The 21,119-nt window shown below is 42.3% G+C and overlaps 1 protein-coding gene across 1 annotated transcript; it reads right to left on the bottom strand.

Annotated features, from left to right (window-relative positions):
- Nucleotides 1–10,639: 10,639 nt before the first annotated feature.
- LOC125537836 (protein PUTATIVE RECOMBINATION INITIATION DEFECT 1) lies at nt 10,640–20,255 on the bottom strand. Its single transcript, XM_048701152.1, has 9 exons — nt 19,761–20,255; nt 17,898–18,004; nt 17,630–17,814; nt 15,624–15,932; nt 14,562–15,531; nt 13,790–14,483; nt 12,442–12,722; nt 11,703–12,372; nt 10,640–11,093 (listed from the first exon to the last, which is right to left on the bottom strand). Exons 1-9 carry the CDS (start codon nt 20,175–20,177, stop codon nt 10,875–10,877), a joined length of 3,852 nt encoding a protein of 1,283 aa, XP_048557109.1. The 5' UTR covers nt 20,178–20,255; the 3' UTR covers nt 10,640–10,874.
- Between the last annotated feature and the right edge of the window lie 864 nt (nt 20,256–21,119).

The raw sequence follows: 21,119 nt of genomic DNA on the forward strand, positions 1-21,119 counted from the left end.
ATCTGAAATTCTTAAATGTTAGAGAGTCTTCATATAGTTACATAATTATTCGACTACTGATTGATCTTCACTTATATCTTTTGGAGTAGTTTGTCATTTGCTCTAGTGCTTCACTTATATCTTTTTAGAGCACGACAGTGGTTTTATTTTGAAGAAATAGATGAACTCTCATGCTTAACTTATATTATTTTGAGAGTCTTTTAGAACAACATGGTAATTTGCTCTGATTATAAAATTAGTCATAATATGATGGGCATCCAAGAGGGATATAATAAAAACTTTCATATAAAGTGCATTGAATACTATGAGAAGTCTGGTTCCTTATGATTGTTTTGAGATATGAAGATGGTGATATTAGAGTCATGCTAGTGAGTAGTTGTGAATTTGAGAAATACTTGTGTTAAATTTTATGATTCCCGTAGCATGCACATATGGTGAACCGTTATGTGATGAAGTCGGAGCATGATTTATTTTTTGATTGTCTTCCTTATGAGCGGTCGGGGACGAGCGATGGTCTTTTCCTACCAATCTATCCCCCTAGGAGCATGCGCGTAGTACTTCGTTTCGATAACTAATAGATTTTTGCAATAAGTATGTTTGTTCTTTATGACTAATGTTGAGTCCATGGATTATACGCACTCTCACCCTTCCACCATTGCTAGCCTCTCTAATATCACGCACCTTTCGTCGGTATAATACACCCACCATATACCTTCCTCAAAACAGCCACCATACCTACCTATTTTGTCATTTCCATAGTCATTCTGAGATATATTGCCATGCAACTTTCCACCGTTCCGTTTATTATGACACGCTTCATCATTGTCATATTGCTTTGCATGATCATGTAGTTGACATCGTATTTGTGGCAAAGCCACCGTTCATAATTCTTTCATACATGTCACTCACGAGTCATTACACATCCCGGTACACCGCCGGAGGCATTCATATAGAGTCATATTTTGTTTGAAGTATCGAGTTGTAATTCTTGAGTTGTAAGTAAATAAAAGTGTGATGGTCATCATTATTAGAGCATTGTCCCATGTGAGGACAGGATGATGGAGACTATGATTCCCCCACAAGTCGGGATGAGACTCCAGACAAAAAATAAAATAAAAAGAGAGAAAAAGAGAGAAGGGGCAATGCTACTATCCTTTTACCACACTTGTGCTTCAAAGTAGCACCATGGTCTTCATGATAGAGAGTCTCCTATGTTGTCACTTCCATATACTAGTGGGAATCTTTCATTATAGAACTTGGATTGTATATTCCAATGATGGGCTTCCTCAAAATGCCCTAGGTCTTCGTGAGCAAGCGAGTTGGATGCACACCCACTTAGTTTCTTTTCGAGCTTTCATACACTTATAGCTCTAGTGCATCCGTTGCATGGCAATCCCTACTCACTCACATTGATATCTATTGATGGGCATCTCCATAGCCCATTGATACGCCTAGTTGATGTGAGACTATCTTCTCCTTTTTGTCTTCTCCACAACCACCATTCTATTCCACCTATAGTGCTATGTCCATGGCTCACGCTCATGTATTGCGTGAAAGTTGAAAAGGTGTGAGAACATCAAAAGTATGAAACAATTGATTGGCTTGTCATCGGGGTTGTGCATGATTTAAATATTTTGTGTGATGAAGATAGAGCATAGCCAGACTATATGATTTTGTAGGGATAGCTTTCTTTGGCCATGTTATTTTGAGAAGACATGATTGCTTTGTTAGTATGCTTGAAGTATTATTATTTTTATGTCAATATTAAACTTTTGTCTTGAATCTTTCGGATCTGAATATTCTTGCCACAATAAAGAGAATTACATGGATAAATATGTTAGGTAGAATCCCACATCAAAAATTACATTTTTATCATTTGCCTACTTGAGGACGAGCAGGAATTAAGCTTGGGGATGCTTGATACGTCTCCAACGTATCTATAATTTTTGATTTTTCCATGCTATTATATTACCAACCTTGGATGTTTTATATGCATTTATATGCTATTTTATATGATTTTTGGGACTAACCTATTAACCTAGAGCCCAGTGCCAGTTCTGTTTTTCCTTGTTTTTGAGTTTTACAAAAAAGGAATACCAAATGGAGTCCAATTGACCTGCCAATTTTTGTGGATTTTTGATGGACCAAAAGAAGCCCCAGGAGTAAAAGAGTTGGGCCAGAAGAGTCCTGAGCCGTCCACGAGGGTGAGGGGCGCACCCTACCCCCCTGGGCGTGGGCCCCTATCTCGTGGACGACTCAGAGACCCCCCCTGACGTGAAACCTATGCCAAAAATTCTTATAAATACAAAAACCTCCAGAAAATAACCTAGATTGGGAGTTCCGCCGCCGCAAGCCTCTATAGCCACCGAAAACCAATCTAGACCCATTCCGGCACCCTGCCGGAGGGGGGAATCCCTCTCCGGTGGCCATCTTCATCATCCCGGCGCTCTCCATGACAAGGAGGGAGTAGTTCACCTTCGGGGCTGAGGGTATGTACCAGTAGCTATGTGTTTGATCTCTCTCTCTCGTGTTCTTGATTCGGCACGATCTTGATGTACCGCGAGCTTTGCTATTATAGTTGGATCTTATGATGTTTCTCCCCCTCTATCTCCTTGTGATGAATTGAGTTTTCCCTTTGAAGTTATCTTATCAGATTGAGTCTTTAAGGATTTGAGAACACCTGATGTATGTCTTGCATGTGCTTATCTGTGGTGACAATGGGATATTCACATGATCCACTTGATGTATGTTTTGGTGATCAACTTGCGAGTTATGTGACCTTGTGAACTTATGCATAGGGGTTGGCACACTTTTTCGTCTTGATTCTCCGGTAGAAACTTTGGGGCTCTCTTTGAAGTTCTTTGTGTTGGTTGAATAGATGAATCTGAGATTGTGTGGTGCATATCGTATAATTATACCCACGGATATTTGAGGTGACATTGGAGTATCTAGGTGACATTAGGGTTTTGGTTGATTTGTGTTGTAAGGTGTTATTCTTGTACGAACTCTATGATAGATTGAACGGAAAGAATAGCTTCATGTTATTTTACTACAGACTCTTGAATAGATCGATCAGAAAGGATAACTTTGAGGTGGTTTCGTACCCTACAATAATCTCTTTGTTTGTTCTCCGCTATTAGTGACTTTGGAGTGACTCTTTGTTGCATGTTGAGGGATTGTTATATGATCCAATTATGTTATTATTGTTGAGAGAACTTGCACTAGTGGAAGTATGAACCCTAGACCTTGTTTCAACGCATTGCAATACCGTTTTCGCTCACTTTTATCATTAGTTACCTTGCTGTTTTTACATTTTCAGATTACAAAAACCTATATATATCATCCATATTGCACTTGTATCACCATCTCTTCGTCGAACTAGTGCACCTATACAACTTACCATTGTATTGGGTGTGTTGGGGACACAAGAGATTCTTTGCTATGTGGTTGTAGGGTTATCTCAGAGAGACCATCTTCATCCTACGCCTCCCACGGATTGATAAACCTTAGGTCATCCACTTGAGGGAAATTTGCTACTGTCCTACAAACCTCTGCACTTGGAGGCCCAACAATGTCTACAAGAAGAAGGTTGTGTAGTAGACATCACTATGTTCCCCAACATATGTTACTACCTTCATAGTGGGTAGTAACATAAGTGTGATAACATATACATCTTCATTTATTGCTTTGCATACTCATTTTGCATTGGGAAGCGCTATGTGATGATAACATATTATGTTACTCTATGTGCCTCTCTCCTCATTAATTACTTGACACATTATCTTCTTTGCTTATGTGGCATGTATGTTACTACATATGTTAGCCCCACTATGACCAGCCTAAGCCAACCAGCATTTTATGATTTTTATTTTGACAACCGCGATTTACGATTTTTCTAAGTCCCCTAGCTATATGTAGCTGCTTTTCCTCATCCGGACCGCTGGACATGCATCTGATTGGTTGGGTGCTGCGTGTGGTCAACAGCATGCAAAGACTGAAGAGGCAACTAGTTGTGTGCTGTTAATGCTAGTGTTGCATTGGTTGCATGCAAAAGTGAACAGTGCAGCTGGCTGCATGCAAATCTCACAATGATTCGATTGGGGCATGTTTGGTTGCCCGCATCAAGCCCAACCAGGCCCGCACGGGAAGGAAGAGGCCTGTTTGGTTGCCTGGTTTCACTGTTGGGCCTGTATCTTATGCTTCTCAAAGCAGCCCAGAGCCTGGTTCGCTGGAAACGCTCGGATCGGCAGTTTCTCGTGAGCTAGGATGAGTGCGGCGCGAGGTCGCACGGGCGGGTGCGACGTGAGGGTGAGGGGGATGGCGGGAGATGGGAAATCTAGCGCGCCGTCCCGGCACCAAATCTAGCCTCACCCCGCTTTCTACTCGCTCGCCCATAGCCACTTCCCCTTTCTACTCGCTCACCCCTTTCTTCCCTACTGCCTCACCACCGGCGGCGCTGCATAGATCTGCGCTGGAGGCGGCGACGACAGCGGAAGAGGCGGCAGTGTTTGCGGCGGATCGGGTGCTCGCCTTGCTGTTGGCCACCGTCTGGTCGACCTTGTCTGTGCCATGGCTCCCCCTACGCCGTCCTCGTCTCCGATGCCGGTAAGCAGCACCCCCTCCCCCTTTGTTAGGTCGGTGATTAGGCCGTTAGGCAAGGTGTAGGATAGATTTCCCACTGAACAAACCGTCGATGTCGACTAGGTTATGGACGCACGGATGAGGCTGATAATTCAGGCAGTAGCACTGATAAGTGTGATTCAGGCATGGGTCATGTTCATGCACTAGAGAGTTGTTCGTCGTGCTGGGAGACCTTTGATCCGCTATGGTCCAATGTTTATCTGGGAACAAGAGAGGATCCAAAATCTGAACTACATCTACAACTGTAATGACGTCGAGGCTCTGTAGATGCTTCGAATGAAAAGAGCACAATTTGCCAGGCTTGTCAAGACCTTCAGGTGCAGGGGGCTACTACAAGATAACATCAACACGAATGTAGAAGAGCAAGTGGCCATGGTCCTCCATGTTGTTGGCCATAACCAGAGGTTTAGGGTCATTCACAACACGTTGAGGAGATCAATGGAGACCATATCTAGGTACTTCAAGCAGGTGCTTTTTGCCGTTGGGGAGCTTAGAGGAGAGATGACCAGGAGACCATCTGGCCGGACTCCACCCAAGATTCGCGGAAGCCCAAGATGGTATACATATACTTCAAGGTGAGCATTGACAATGTACACTTTTCATGGCTTGATATGCTTGTATTGATCAAGTTGAGCACTAACACGGGCTTGTGATGCCATTTTCAGGATTGCATTAGGGCAATAGATGGTACTCATTGTTGGGGAACGCAGTAATTTCAAAATTTTCATACACACACGCAAGATCATGGTGATGCATAGCAACGAGAGGGAAGAGTGTTGTCTACGTACCCTCGTAGACCATAAGCGGAAGCGTTATGACAACGCGGTTGATGTAGTCGTACGTCTTCACGGTCGACCGATTCTAGCACCGAAGGTACGGCACCTCCGCGATCTGCACACGTTCGGCTCGGTGACGTCCCACGAACTCATGATCTAGTAGAGCTTCGAGGGAGAGCTTCGTCAGCACGACGGTGTGATGACGGTGATCATGTTGCTACCAGAACAGGGCTTCGCCTAAGCACCGCTACGATATGACCGAGGTGGATTATGGTGGAGGGGGCACCGCACATGGCTGGAAACAATCAACTTGTGTGTCCTAGGGTGCCCCCCTGCCCTCATATATAAAGGAGCAAGGGGGAGGCCGGCATGCCCTAGTGTCACGCCAAGGGAGGAGGAATCCTCCTCCTAGTAGGAGTAGGATTCCTCCTTTCCTAGTCCTACTAGGAGGAGAAGGGGAAGGAAGGAAGGGAGAGGAAGAGGAGAAGTAAAGGGGGGCGCGCCCCCCTCCCTAGTCCAATTCAGACTCCCTATAGGGAGGGGGCGCGGCTGCCCCTTGTGGGCTAATATAGCTGTCCAATATATCAATCTTTATGTCTCGACCATTTCGAGACTCCTCGTCATGTCCGTGATCAAATCCGGGACTCTGAACTACCTTCGGTACATCAAAACACATAAACTCATAATACCGATCGTCACCGAACTTTAAGCGTGCGGACCCTACGGGTTCGAGAACTATGTAGACATGACCGAGACACATCTCCGATCAATAACCAATAGCGGAACCTGGATGCTCATATTGGTTCCTACATATTCTACGAAGATCTTTATCGGTCAAACCGCATAACGATATACGTTGTTCCCTTTGTCATTGGTATGTTACTTGCCTGAGATTTGATCATCGGTATCTCAATACCTAGTTCAATCTCGTTACCGGCAAGTCTCTTTACTAGTTCTGTAATGCTACATCCCGTAGCTAACTCATTAGCTACGTTGCTTGCAAGGTTTATAGTGATGTACATTACGGAGAGGGCCCAGAGATACCTCTCCGACAATCGGAGTGACAAATCCTAATCTCGATCTATGCCAACTCAACAAACACCATCGGAGACACCTATAGAGCACCTTTATAATCACCCAGTTACGTTGTGACGTTTGGTAGCACACAAAGTGTTCCTCCAGTATTCGAGAGTTGCATAATCTCATAGTCATAGGAACATGTATAAGTTATGGAGAAAGCAATAGCAACAAACTAAATGATCATCGTGCTAAGCTAACAGATGGGTCAAGTCAATCACATCATTCTCTAATGATGTGATCCCGCTAATCAAATGACAACTCATGTCTATGGTTAGGAAACATAACCATCATTGATTCAACGAGCTAGTCAAGTAGAGGCAAACTAGTGACACTATGTTTGTCTATGTATTCACACATGTACTAAGTTTCCGGTTAATACAATTCTAGCATGAATAATAAACATTTATCATGATATAAGGAAATATAAATAAAAACTTTATTATTGCCTCTAGGGAATATTTCCTTCAGTCTCCCACTTGCACTAGAGTCAATAATCGAGATTACATTGTAATGATTCTAACACCCATGGAGTCTTGGTGTTGATCATGTTTTGCTCGTGAGAGAGGCTTAGTCAACGGGTCTACAACATTCAGATCCGTATGTATCTTGCAAATATCTATGTCTCCCTCCTAGACTTGACCGTGGATGGAATTGAAGTGTTTCTTGATGTGCTTGGTTCTCTTGTGAAATCTGGATTCCTTTGCCAAGGCAATTGCACCAGTATTGTCACAAAAGATTTTCATTGCACCCGATGCACTAGGTATGACACCTAGATCGGATATGAACTCCTTCATCCAGACTCCTTCATTTGTTGCTTCTGAAGCAGCTATGTATTCCACTTCACACGTAGATCCCGCCACAACGCTCTGCTTGGAACTGCACCAACTGACAGCTCTGCCATTTAATAAAAACACGTATCCGGTTTGTAACTTAGAGTCATCCGGACCAGCGTCAAAGATTGCATCGACGTAACCGTTTACAACGAGCTCTTTGTCACCTCCATATACAAGAAACATATCCTTAGTCCTTTTCAGGTATTTCAGGATATTCTTGACCGCTGTCCAGTGATCCACTCCTGGATTACTTTGGTACCTCCCTGCTAAACTAATAGCAAGGCACACATCAGGTCTGGTACACAACATTGCATACATGATAGAGCCTGTGGCTGATGCATAGAGAACACCTTTCATTTTCTCTCTATCTTCTGCAGTGGTCGGCATTGAGTCTGACTCAACTTCACACCTTGTAATACAGGAAAGAACCCTTTCTTCGCTTGATCCATTTTGAACTTCTTCAAAACTTTATCAAGGTATGTGCTTTGTGGAAGTCCAATTAAGCGTCTTGATCTATCTCTATAGATCTTGATGCCCGATATATAAGCAGCTTCACCGAGGTCTTTCATTGAAAAAAATTTATTCAAGTATCTTTTTATGCTATTCAGAAATTCAGTATCATTTCCGATCAGCAATATTTCATCTACATATAATATCAGAAATGCTACGGAGCTCCCACTCACTTTCTTGTAAATACAGGCTTCTCCAAAAGTCTGTATAAAACCATATGCTTTGATCACACTATCAAAGCGTATATTCCAACTCCGAGAGGCTTGCACCAGTCCATAAATGGATCGCTGGAGCTTGCACACTTTGTTAGCACATTTTGGATCAACAAAACCTTTTGGTTGCATCATATACAACTCTTCTTTAAGATATCCATTAAGGAATGCAGTTTTGACATCCATTTGCCAAATTTCATAATCATAAAATGCGGCTAACATGATTCGGACGGACTTAAGCATCGCTACGGGTGAGAAAGTCTCACCGTAGTCAACTCCTTGAACTTGTCGAAAACCTTTTGCAACAAGTCGAGCTTTGTAGACAATAGCATTACCGTCAGCGTCAATCTTCTTCTTGAAGATCCATTTATTCTCTATGGCCTGATGATCATCAAGCAAGTCAACCAAAGTACACACTTTGTTCTCATACATGGATCCCATCTCAGATTTCATGTCCTCAAGCCATTTTGCGGAATATGGGCTCATCATCGCTTCCTCATAGTTCGTAGGTTCGTCATGGTCAAGTAACATGACTTCCAGAACAGGATTACCGTATCACTCTGGTGCAGATCTTACTCTGGTTGACCTACCAGGTTCAGCGGTAACTTGATCAGAAGTTTCATGATCATCATCATTAGCTTCCTCACTTACTGGTGCAGGAATCACTGGAACTGATTTCAGTGATGAACTACTTTCCAATAAGGGAGAAGGTACAATTACCTCATCAAGTTCTACTTTCCTCCCACTCACTTCTTTCGAGAGACACTCCTTCTCTAGAAAGGATCCATTCTTAGCAACGAATATATTGCCTTCGGATCTGTGATAGAAGGTGTACCCAACAGTCTCCTTTGGGTATCCTATGAAGACACATTTCTCCGATGTGGGTTCGAGCTTATCAGGTTGAAGCTTTTTCACATAAGCATCGCAGCCCCAAACTTTAAGAAACGACAACTTGTGTTTCTTGCCAAACCACAGTTCATAAGGTGTCGTTTCAACGGATTTAGATGGTGCCCTATTTAACGTGAATGCAGCCGTCTCTAAAGCATAACCCCAAAACGATAGCGGTAAATCAGTGAGAGACATCATAGATCGCACCATATCTAATAAAGTGTGGTTACGACGTTCGGACACACCATTACGTTGTGGTGTTCCAGGTGGAGTGAGTTGCGAAACTATTCCGCATTGTTTCAAATGAAGTACAAACTCATAACTCAAATATTCACCTCCACGATCAGATCGTAGGAACTTGATTTTCTTGTTACGATGATTTTTCACTTCACTCTAAAATTCTTTGAACTTTTCAAATGTTTCAGACTTATGTTTCATTAAGTAGATATACCCATATCTGCTCAAATCATCTGTGAAGGTGAGAAAATAATGATATCCGTCGCGAGCTTCAATATTCATTGGACCACATACATCAGTATGTATGATTTCCAATAACTCTGTTGCTCGTTCCGTTGTTTCGGAGAACGGAGTTTTAGTCATCTTGCCCATGAGGCATGGTTCGCAAGTACCAAGTGATTCATAATCAAGTGATTCATAAGCGCTAATAAGTGATACAGACAAAAGATGCAGGATTGAGAAAAATTAAGCAAGCCGTTGCGCTACCTTCTTCCCCACGAGTTCGCCTACTCATCAGCCGTCCGAGCTCCTCGGTCAGTTGCTGGTTCTCCTCTACGCGAGCCCATCCAGCATCCCTTTCCTCCGTGCGGCGCTGTCTCGCCCCGCCTTCCCCTCGCTACGCCGCCATCAACTCGACCAAGCTCGCCCTAGTCCGTGATGGTGACCAACGGCGGCCCGAATAAAGGAAGGGGCAGCAGCTGCAGGGGCATGGGTCAGCGAGGGGTAGCGGCGATCTGAATCGAGCGAGAAGCAACGGCGGCCTGAATCGAGGGTGAGGCGGCGGCGGCCTGAATCGAGGGTGAGGCAACAGCGGCATTAAAGTACTGGGAAAAGAAGAGCCATCGGATCTGATTTATGTGGTGGATATGGGCTATGTTAGATTCCTAACTTGGCAAGAGACAAGTTAGAGGAGCCAGATCCGATGGAGGTAGTAGTAAGGAAATAAATTTTTGGGTGTGTCTAGGGTACATCTAGATGTGCTTTAGCTATTGCACATCTAAGTGAGTGAATCAAACATAAATAGAAAAGGAAAAAAAAAATATCCACACGAATCTCGACGTAAGATCAATGACATAGAATTTAAATGTGCGATACTTATGGCACATCTAGATGTGCTTTAGCAAAACTGTAAATTTTTCTCAAAAAAAAAGTAAGGAAATAAACGGAGCACAGTTGCATCACCTCCGTTTTATGTACCCATCCTGAATTATGGACAGTAATTTCCTTGCTTCCATACAGTAAGTGGAAGTTTCAGTTCTGAAACTGATAGGACTGTGTTGTCCATACCCTAGCTAAGGAAGGTTCAAGTATAGAACTGCATGGTTCCAACTTCCCACGGTTTGTATTTTGGATGCTTTGAGCTCGGACTCCCCAAAAAGGAATGGGCTTTGCATACTTCACACTCACTGTACAGGCGATTGGCACCACCAATTAACCATAGCAAATACTATCAGTTTGCTTGTCGGAGCATCAGCTTTAACACCATTCTATATATCAACCGTGTTCCTTGCTCGTTCAGATTGCAAGGCTGGATCCATGACAAATTTGCACAGGTTGCATACCACCACTCTCATATAAGCAGTTGCAAAACTTCTCAGGGTTCAGAGGACATGAGGACTACCGCGCACCATCTAGAGGCTATACTATACATAGTGGGAAAAGATCGGTAGAGTTGAACAAGTTAGCTGGTCTTAATGCTACTCTCCTTGGCTCGACTCCTGGAAGAACAGATCGATCTCACGCAGAAGATTCTGCTGCTCCATCTGCAACGTGCACGAGGCTGTACGCTGATTCAGCACGATGCCAAAGAGCAAAGCACACACTTCGTCGGGGCTCCTTGCCACCGTTTCTTCTGCCTTTTGCTCCGACAACTCCGACTTAGAACAACTCCCCTCATAGACCTGTCTTCTGCAGACCTGCTCCATGATACGCCAAAGTTAAAAGCCTGGAAGGAAGAGATGATGTGTGTTTTCTGTTTTTGTATTTAGTTGGCATCGGTTCACTTCCATAAAGGGAGCACCACATCCACAAGAGCTATCAACACATACCGGGCACACTGCATTGGGATATGAATAATTGTTTACGTGTGCATCTACGCATAAAGGTCTGAAGAACATCATATATTCAGCACACACTTATGAAAACTAAACTAATTTTATAAAATTAAAAGAAATGGAAAATAGAAAATAATCAGATGCACACTCCCAGTTTTATATGCAGGCTGTGTACTCAGCGTCTGCTTTTCACCAGAAACTGTAGGAAAGGCCCAGGAAATCAAAGAATAGATAATATCAAGTACTCCCTCCGTAGTGTCAAAAAACGTCTTACATTATGGGACGGACGGAGTAGTACACAGTTGCGCAGAACTCAAAGTGAACAGTGCAAAAGAGATCATCCTGCCAAACTACTTGCACAACATCATAATTTGTAGTTTGTACTCCCTCTGACGCTCTTATATTTCTTTACAGAGGGAGTATATTATGAAGAGCACATTTACCATAAGAACATTTAGGGTTGATACTAACCTGGAATAAGTTATGCAGGGAGACAATGTGCTCTTGAGTGAGATATTTCTTAGTCATAAGCTCACTGAATAGCTTAACAATATCTGCAGTGACATTCCTAGCAGAAAGATTACCAACTACACCAGATATCAAAGAACTATCAAACAATGATGTCAGCCATTCTGGAACTTGGCTTAGTTTGAGCAATGAAACAGCTATATTTGATGCAATCTTCTGCTGATTACGGAATGATTTTGACGTCAAACCAGGAGCAGTCAAGGCAACTGCAAATTCCTCCATTATTAGCCTGGACCATTTTGATTCTCTGCCCACCATATTCTCCTGGCTTCCGAATTTCTCCCAACCTAAAATCATTGAGAGACAGGACCCGCAATTTTCAGCAACTCTACTGTCTTGACTCAAGACTAAACCCTCTATCACAGCAATAATGGACTTCATGTATTGCGCAGAGCATCTTAATTCAGCATTAAGATAGCTCCTCTGATCTGAAATTCTGGTAAGCAATTCCAACAGGCATTGTGAAGCAATAAGCTTAACAGGATATGGACCGAAGTGCATCAGACGGCACAAATCATGGCACGGGATGCCAACAACAGAGAAAAACTGGGTGTTATCTGAATGCTGGAGGAATTCCTGCCAGTCAATACTTGGATCTAGGATGGCATGCAAACTGAAAAAAGAGAATCATTACGTCATATACAAGTTAATTGCAATGAAATATGCAATACCAGTTGCATACCTTCTTAGAGAGAAAAACGTTAATTGAAGAATCAAAATCATGAATCCCCCAAAGTCTGTTTCCTGATTGTATTGAAGTAAAGATGGGCCCTTTGCACAAGCTTCCTGTATTATACCATCTGTCAAAGAAACCAGTGGTTTGTTCAAGATTATGGCCTTCGCAGGCTCAATGAGCACCTTGCTTGCTGAATGATGCAAAATAAGGCAAAATATCCCAATTAATATCTTCTGTTCTTGGTCACTTGATGTATAATCAAGACTCGAATTGAAATACTCCAATAACTGCCAACAAGAAGTCATTAGTACACTAGAGATACTACTAACCAGAGAACTGGAGGAAAACAGCTGCCTGTTACCAATTCATTCATTCTTTGAGCATAAGATGAACCAAATTGAGAAGACGGACATAAGTCACAATTGGGTCATAGGCATGATCTAATCGGGGCAAGGAAGATAGACTGTTTCTACTTATTCTAATGTATGGACCCAACCATATCAAATTTGGTGGACCCACCTAAGGGTTTGATGTGTGACAGCCATTTGTGGGGTCCCTAGGAGTCACTAGTCCTAACTTAAGTGAAACCTGTTATCTGAAGTGCATTCTGAGGCTAGTCGCTCCAAAAAGCTATTAGTAACCAGGAAAGACAAATTGCATAAGTGAATATATGATAAAAGAGAGGTGCTTTCATTACCCACCCCCCCCCCCCAAAAAAAAGAATATAGAAAAGGGTATTTTTGTCTTTTGATTCTAATGGGGATGGTTTGGATTGTTACGCCATGCGCACCTGCCCAGATCCGAATCGATGCAATCTCCATGAAGAACTATGACCGAACTAGAGAAGGTGAATTGAATAATCGATACTATCCACAAGGAAGCGTATCACAATTTCAATCTAATTAGTTTGGAAACAATCCAATCAACTAGGGCTCTTCCCATATACAGTGATTAGTTACTGCAGAGAAGAGCCAATTGATGCTTCCGTTAATCGAGTACTATGCGGTAGGAACGTGATGCGCACAGCAGCATGGAGAAATTCAATGGCTGCAAGAAAGATTTGAATGGGCGGCAGATTATCCAGTACACATACAGAGAATATAAGGAGAGAGATTGTGATTAGTTTGAAGGGGTGGCAGTTTTTTTAGGGTCAGGTGATCAGGACTGGTCTCCTTAATAAGTACTAAAATACCCTTTTTAACGAAGGGGTAAGTTCTAATCTACATTGTCTATTTGCATTGAAAATTGTAAGCCTTGCAAAGGGAGGTGCACTGAAGCAAACCTCGTGATAAAAATATGGTAAACACTAATTATGTAACCTTCAACTCATATAGAAATATAATAACAAGATTACCTTCATGGTAAGAGCAAGCCATTCATCTTCCCAGTAGACTGTCAACGCACTTGCCGAGTATAAAATATTAAAGATCAAAAGGGAACACACTGTTTTAATCCTTGAAGAATATGGGGAGCAATATATAGTACCAACTGCATCTATAACACCAGATGATGTAAAATGACTAGAAGAACAAGGAGAGATCACTAGGATTTCAGCAATCACATTAACCACCGAGAAGACCTCATCTTCTGTACCATCCTTTATAATTTGATTCAGTAAGGATACAAGCAAAGAAGAGAGACTAGTCTCTCCTGAAAATACCAGTTCTGCAACCATCTTTATGTCCACCAACTGACTGCTGTTTAAAAGCACAACAGTTCTGTCTTCACAGAAAGTTCTGCAGAAATTTAGCATCTGGAAAGATAGTGGTTCTAGAAGTTCTACCTTCTGGAAGAGCCATTTTAGTGCTATTGGGTGGACTCGGATAAAAAGCAAGTCCCACTCCTTACATGCCATTACATGGAACAGAGTTCTCTCAGCTTCTGGACTATGTTGAATGGTGCAGCCAAATGAAATGCCTCTGACGAAGGCATAAAGATGGACCAGCAGAGTAAGCATCACAGAACCAGCAATTTCATAGGGAAACTTCGCACCATTTAGAAGGATGTATTGCTCAACTGAAGACAGAAGTTGGCTGTCAGCAACCAGCCTGTTCAGTTAGACAAGCATCACATTAGAAGAACTTTTTTTTTCTTACCAAATGTGGAGCAAATGCAGCAGATCGTACCTTTCATTGTAGAATGAACAGGCATAAAGTATAACTAGAATAGCACATTGACATGATGCCAAGTTGAAATCTTCGGAGCTACATTGCCCAAGTAAATACGCAAGTTCTGTAGGGTCTGATGGCAGATAGACGTATGCATCTCTAATTGTTTCCCCATATTTACAGCCCAAAATTTTGTCGACAATTGAACTAGTGATCAAATATACTACTGATTTGACATGATCGGTAGGAAATAAGCCCATGAATCCAAATGACAAGCTAAACCATGAGGATGATGCCAGCATCTCAGCAAACTTGAGTTGCTTATTGTGACATGTGCTTGATAGAATAATGTGGAAAATCTGAAGGATTTCTCCCAATGTTTCGTCATCATTACCATCAACAACAGCACTTTCTAGCCAATGCAGTAAATAAGTTCCACAAATTTCAATGACGCTATCTTCAAGATCCTTCTTGACAGAAATCTTATCTGTATTCCCTTCAAGGCAGAATATAAGTGCTTCTTTAAGAAGACGAAGGGAATGTGGTACGAGAAATGCAGAGTCATATGCATGAGGTAATGTCGAAGAGATAGCATGTTTTGATGCTTCTTCAATTAATGAAGGTAGTTTCTGAATATCATGAGCAGATGGTGACCTCATAATCTCTATTAATATTGAGCAAACAAGAGCAAAGGTTTCAGAACACATTCCAAGTTCACCACTGTCATTTCTTCTCAAAATTAGAGTCAAAGCACATGCTATCTGTTCTTCTTGGGACAACGACAGAATACCAGAACAATTAGCAATACAAGTCCAAACAAGTCGTAAAACCTGAGACTGGACTGGATGAAATGGAATCTCAGTAACATAATGAAGAACAGGGAGCAGAGTAGAAAATCCAATGGCAAGCTTTTCTTTGAACATCTCCTCTGAAGTCGCTAAAAGTGATAGTACTTGAACAGAGGAAATTACCAGTGGATCATTATTTCCTGAACATGTAAACAGTTCGACTTGATTAACCATCACGAGAAAAAAGAAAAACCATGCAGAAATTGATGAGGAAAAAGGTCATTCCTCATACCTGATAACCTCAGAACCTCGAATACATAATCAGCAACATTTTCATCTATCAAAGTTTGAAGTACAGCACAAATATTTGCATCAGATGACAGGAAATGAAAGATTAAATCCAATGTCCCAGTTTGCACTTCTAGATTCGTAGAGAGCAGAGATCCTTTGACAGCATCAGCAAATAGAACTATGATAGAGGCATTCGGGGGCACATCATCTGTCTGCGTGGACTCCTCTTCCTCTACAGACTTGATTAAGCTCAGGTCGCCAATCAGCAAAATATCAAAGGCCTCCTTCTTTGCCAGCGCAAGGAGGAATGCTGTAGAAGAACAACCAAAACATCACCATGCATTCTAGCAAGTAGATAACATGCTAGTATAGATTTGGATTTTCAACACAGATGAATTGTTTCATAATTATATCCAAAAAGAAACTTCAAATTCATTAGTTCAGCTAATATGAGATATCCATGTTATACTAATGCAGGAAATTTGATCACAAAAAAACTTGAAGGTTAAGTACTGTAAATATGTAAGATACTGGAACTCTCACTAGTCTGAATTCTTTCCTTGGCCAACTCTTAAAATATTGGAGCTCTCAAAATCTATGTCAGCTCAAGAATTACGAGTCAACGAGTCAAACCGAGGTTGAGACTCATAGACTAACCGTGACTACTCTAGACTACTGCCGGATTAGTCGACATGATACTGTTATTACTGATGATACATAGTATATAGTATATTATACTATATAGGACCATACAGTATACAATAAAAATTGAATGCATGGGAAGTGAATGAAGAACCTGAGGCTGGGCCAATTGTAATGTCCAATGGCCAGGGCCGCAGGGGAGAAATCAAACCCAAGAAGAAGGCAAGGAGAGAAGGAAAATTACTTGCTACAGCAGCAGAGAAGTACTTGCTTGCTATCACGACGGATCCAGGAAGAGCACAGCAGCAGAGGGGCAGATCCAGGGGAGGAGCACAGCAGCAGAGGAGGACAACAAGGGAGGAGCACAACAGCAGAGGGACGGATCCAGCAGAGGAAGAGGAGCGGAATGCTCCTGGCACCTTTGGTGGTGGCGGCGGCAGGTCAGTGAGTGGTGGCGGCGGCCTGGTCCCAGGTGAGGCAGGCAGGCGGCTCGTTGTGGAGGAGCCTGAAAAGTTAGGGTTGCCATTTTTCCCTTCCGTGGGCTGCTCACTTCTCTCTTCAAATTGAATCGGTCGACTCAAACACGCCGTAGTCTGGACTAGTCCACAACTAGTCGCTCCACCCCTTGACTCACAGAGCTAGTCTACACGAAGAACCTAGTCGACAATCAGATTGAGAATACTAGACTAGTGGCACGGCTAGTCAAGACTAGTCATCATTGCCCAAATATCGGCCAGTTAATTGGCATCTCGGTCAGTTAATCGCTACTCAGTGGGTCACCGAATAGCTGAATAACTGATTTATCATCCGATTAACTGGAAAATTCGCTTATTTATCCCTACTCAGCACCTGACCGACATGGTACCAGTTACCGATATCCTGAACATTGCTAGACGTTAGACTCATAATGCTTGTGTCAGCTTCAAATCTGTTTTTGCATACATAACTGCAGACAATATGCATTTATGTCCCTTTACTTATGCAAGCCAACTTCTGATATCACTCCCTCAAGTCACAGGTCCTAAAACAACGGAAATTCTGCAGTCAAAGTTTTAAATCTTTGGCTAATTACAACTTCCATATTTACACTGCTCACGAGAAAATAATGAGAAGAATCCTCACAGATTACCTTGATAGTGTTGAACTTTTACGCATATATTGTGGTAAAACTAACAACCAAATTTGTATCTAGGAGACCATCAAGAGTTTCAGTTGTTAAAAATAAGAATAAATAATAAAGTTATGGTACAAAAACACATAATACATTCTTTTCTTTGCCAAGCCAGCAAGATACATGCCAGTATACCCTATTTATTTTGTAACCAATCAGCATTCATACAAAACAAAGAGAAGAAATATACTGACCAATACAGTTCAGGCGAACAGCATCATTTTGAGTTTTAAGTAGAACTTCAAGAGAGAGTTGAAGCAAACTTTTTCCAACTGCTGAAAGGTCCACATTGTCATTATCACATATATTGTCCCACGGGGTAGCGTTTAACAAGGAGAGTTTGTACAGCATGAACAGTATCTCTCCACGAATTTCATCACTGTATCAAAGTAAGTTCAGGATGCTGTTCAGTAAAGCTATTTGGAAGATCGGATAAAATCATCAGTATTCAGTAGTATTCACCTTGGTAGTCGCAGATTGTTAACAAGATTTAAGAAAAGAGAAACTGCATCTCCAATGTATGCTGCAGCACCTTTGATGGAATTTAACAAAAATCCCAAACAGTGGAGCTGCACTGAGATAAGACAAAGATTCAGAAATTGTGGCAGTAAAGTAGTTCAAGAAAACTGCAATAGTAGTGTTGCCACTAAGCAGAGTTAAGTCCCAAAGCGGCTCACATTTTAAAATGATCCAGTCTGCCCAGTCAAACCACTTTACAATAATCAGATACAATAGTTGAAATCACAATTATTGTAACAGGTAAAGCAAGTCAATCATCATCAAGCTGCACCCTTTAACATAACAGCAGGTTTCTCTGCTGGTAACATTCAAACTCAGTTCCCAGAGTGGCATTAACAAAATAAAATGAATCCATACTTTTTATGCTTTTCCCTGCCTTGAATGTTACACTCCCTACCTGAACAACCATGCGTTGCATTGTGGTGGTCTGTGGATAAATAAAAAACCATGCACATGGGTTGGAAGTGGTGACCTCACTCAACAGTGAAGAAGCGCACAGGACATGGGCCAGGCAGAGCTGAGTCTATTGCCGCCACTTTGGGCAGTGGTGATTTGGGAAAACTAAGAGGATGAGCACGGGTCAGGGAACTATGGGAACCAGATAAAAAAAGTTGCTGGCACAAGAATATATTTGTTAGAAGTTGATTTGTTTGTTTGACATTTGTGTTTTCTGGTTAGAGGCAGCATTAGAAATAAATTTTGTTAGAAGTTATTTTGTTTGTAACAGGTGTAGTTTGTTCTGGTTTTCTGTGACAAGTTTAGAGGTGGAAGGGAAGTAGGAACAAGAAAACATACAATCATTAACCCTCTCTAGATGGGAATTTCAAGTAGTAAATATAATAAGCATCCCTATTAGCTCTTCCAAGTTCCAAATATACTTTATTGCAAAATATTCTAGACCCAAATTAGAGGGTAACTAAGGAGATAAATACCCACAATGGATTCAACTGATGCTTCTCTCTAGTTGTAACTCGATCATATGAAGGTAAGAAAATGTAAGGAAAAGATATGTAATGTGCATACGAGTACTAAGAACATAGAGAACTAGAAATTACAGGTGAGATGAATGAAACCGATGGTGCCACAGAAAACATCAAACAATAAAATGCAAGCATATGAAGACCACAAAATCGCATGATAGTTTCAGTAGCAGAATATAGCTGTACACTATGGAAACAAGACACTGCTACATGTGAACAAGAAAGAAAGAGGCATGATTCACATGATGCAACTTGTATGATCCTGGCTAGGAGTTGGAAAATCAGAAACTGTAGTAATAAAATAGGTTCATCCATGTTCGGTAATTGAGAGCATAGAACTGTGCATGATGAAAATTAATAAATAGTATAAAGCAGCAACAATGTGTAAGACGCTTCAAAAAAACTTCATCAACACTAGAATGTCCAAAATGGAAGCAAATAGATCATGAATACTCTGCCGATAATAAGAAATGCTACATGTGTGTCCATGTGCAATCAAGCTGTTGGCTATGCGCCATTACCAATTTACCATATCAGAGTTGCACAATCAAAGAATATGAGACGCCATGTTTTCTGCAGCAAAAAATTTGGTTCCGACTGCTCACTAAATAGTAAATCCTGGACTATTCACCACATTCTTTCACACAGTTTGAATAATTTCCTTTCAGCCATTCCACTTAAAACTATTTGCAGGCAACATAATCAATGTAACATTATTTCCAAAATCCACCACCTCTCCCTGCCCAGCAGCGTCCATCACCATAACCACTGACCATAACTAGCATGCATCTCAGCACAGCGTAGCACGGGGTAGCGGCACACGTACCATGTGGAAGTGCTTGACGAGGGAACCCGAGGAGAGGACGTGGGCGAGGCGCGCGACGAGCTCGGAGGCGGCAGGGGGGCCCACGGCGGACGCGAGGTCGGAGGCGAGGTCGGATGCCTGGGTGGCGAGTGCGGCGTCTCGGCGGGCGGCCGCGCCCGCGAGGGCCTCGACTAGTGGCACCGCAAGGAGGCGCGGGTGAGCGGCGCGGAGAGGCGCGAGGAAGGCCGGGTCAGCTAGGGCGAGGGAGAGGCTGGCGAGCACGTGGGAGACGTGGTGGGACGGCGCGGAGGCGGAGGAGAGGAGGGCCGCGGCGCAGGAAACGCAGACGCTGCCGCCCGCCGAGGTCGGGAGAGAGTGCGACGCCCGGTGGCCAGCGCCGCAGGCGTGCGGCGGCGAATGCTCGCCGTCGGATTCCATCCGGAGCGAGGGGGGTTGTGGAGGTTTTGCAGGAGACCTTGAAGCCGCCTTGAAATGGACGGATTTTTTTTAAGCAGCGGAGGAGGAGAGGAATACCGAATACCGCATAATAATTTGTTTACTTTGAACAAACGCCGCATAATTTGAAACCTTCATGCCTCCTTTGGTTTATAGAATAGAAAAATCATAAGAATAGGAAAGTCATAGAAAATGAGATGACATGTACCTCAAATCCTATGAGTAGGAATAGAAAAACAGATGCCCTTTAATTCACATCATAAGATTTTTTTTCATTGAGTCTAGGGTAATGTTTATTTTCCTATGAAATGTGGAGGATAGAAAAAATTCCTCCATAAAAATAGGATTTCATTCCTACAAACCAAAGAGCTCTAAAAGAATTTTTTCTATAGAAATCCTATCCTATGAAATTCCTATAAGATTCCTCTAAACCAAAGGAGGCCTCAAATTTTGGTACCAGGAGGTTTTTCCTATCAAAAAAAGCGTTTAAGGTATGGGCGATGTTACGCGTCCGCCGGCAGATAATATAAAAAGATCCGCCGTCTTCGTGACTATTGGATGGAGCTGCGTATGCTGTCCGATCTACCTACATGACAAGTCATCTTTGCAACAAGTGCGTTGTTACGGTATTTTCTGCGGCTGAGGTCTTGTTACAGTTTTTTTTTTGCAACAAAGGTCTTGTTTCAGAATTTTTTCACAACAAAAGTCTTTGTTGTAGAATCATCTTTATGAGTTTTTCTGCAACAAAGGTCTCATTGTAGGAAATTTTCGCAATAAAGGTCTTGTTGAAGAATCATTTTTACGAGTTTTTCTGCGAACAAAGGGCTCATTGTATAATTTTTTCGTAACAAAGGTCTTGTTGCAGAATTATTTTTACGATTTTTTCTACAACAAAGATCTCGTTGTAGAACATTTCCGCAACAA

Source organism: Triticum urartu, chromosome 2 (assembly GCF_003073215.2).
Source record: "Triticum urartu cultivar G1812 chromosome 2, Tu2.1, whole genome shotgun sequence".
Lineage (NCBI taxonomy): Eukaryota > Viridiplantae > Streptophyta > Magnoliopsida > Poales > Poaceae > Triticum > Triticum urartu.

Excerpts from the sequence above, each read along its gene's own strand:
- LOC125537836 (XM_048701152.1), bottom strand. The coding sequence starts at position 20,177 with ATGGAATCCGACGGCGAGCATTCGCCGCCGCACGCCTGCGGCGCTGGC. Across the intron at positions 14,484-14,561 it reads TGTTCATTCTACAATGAAAG|GCTGGTTGCTGACAGCCAAC; the intron begins GTACGATCTGCT and ends CTAACTGAACAG. Across the intron at positions 12,723-13,789 it reads GGCTTGCTCTTACCATGAAG|TTATTGGAGTATTTCAATTC; the intron begins GTAATCTTGTTA and ends TCTTGTTGGCAG.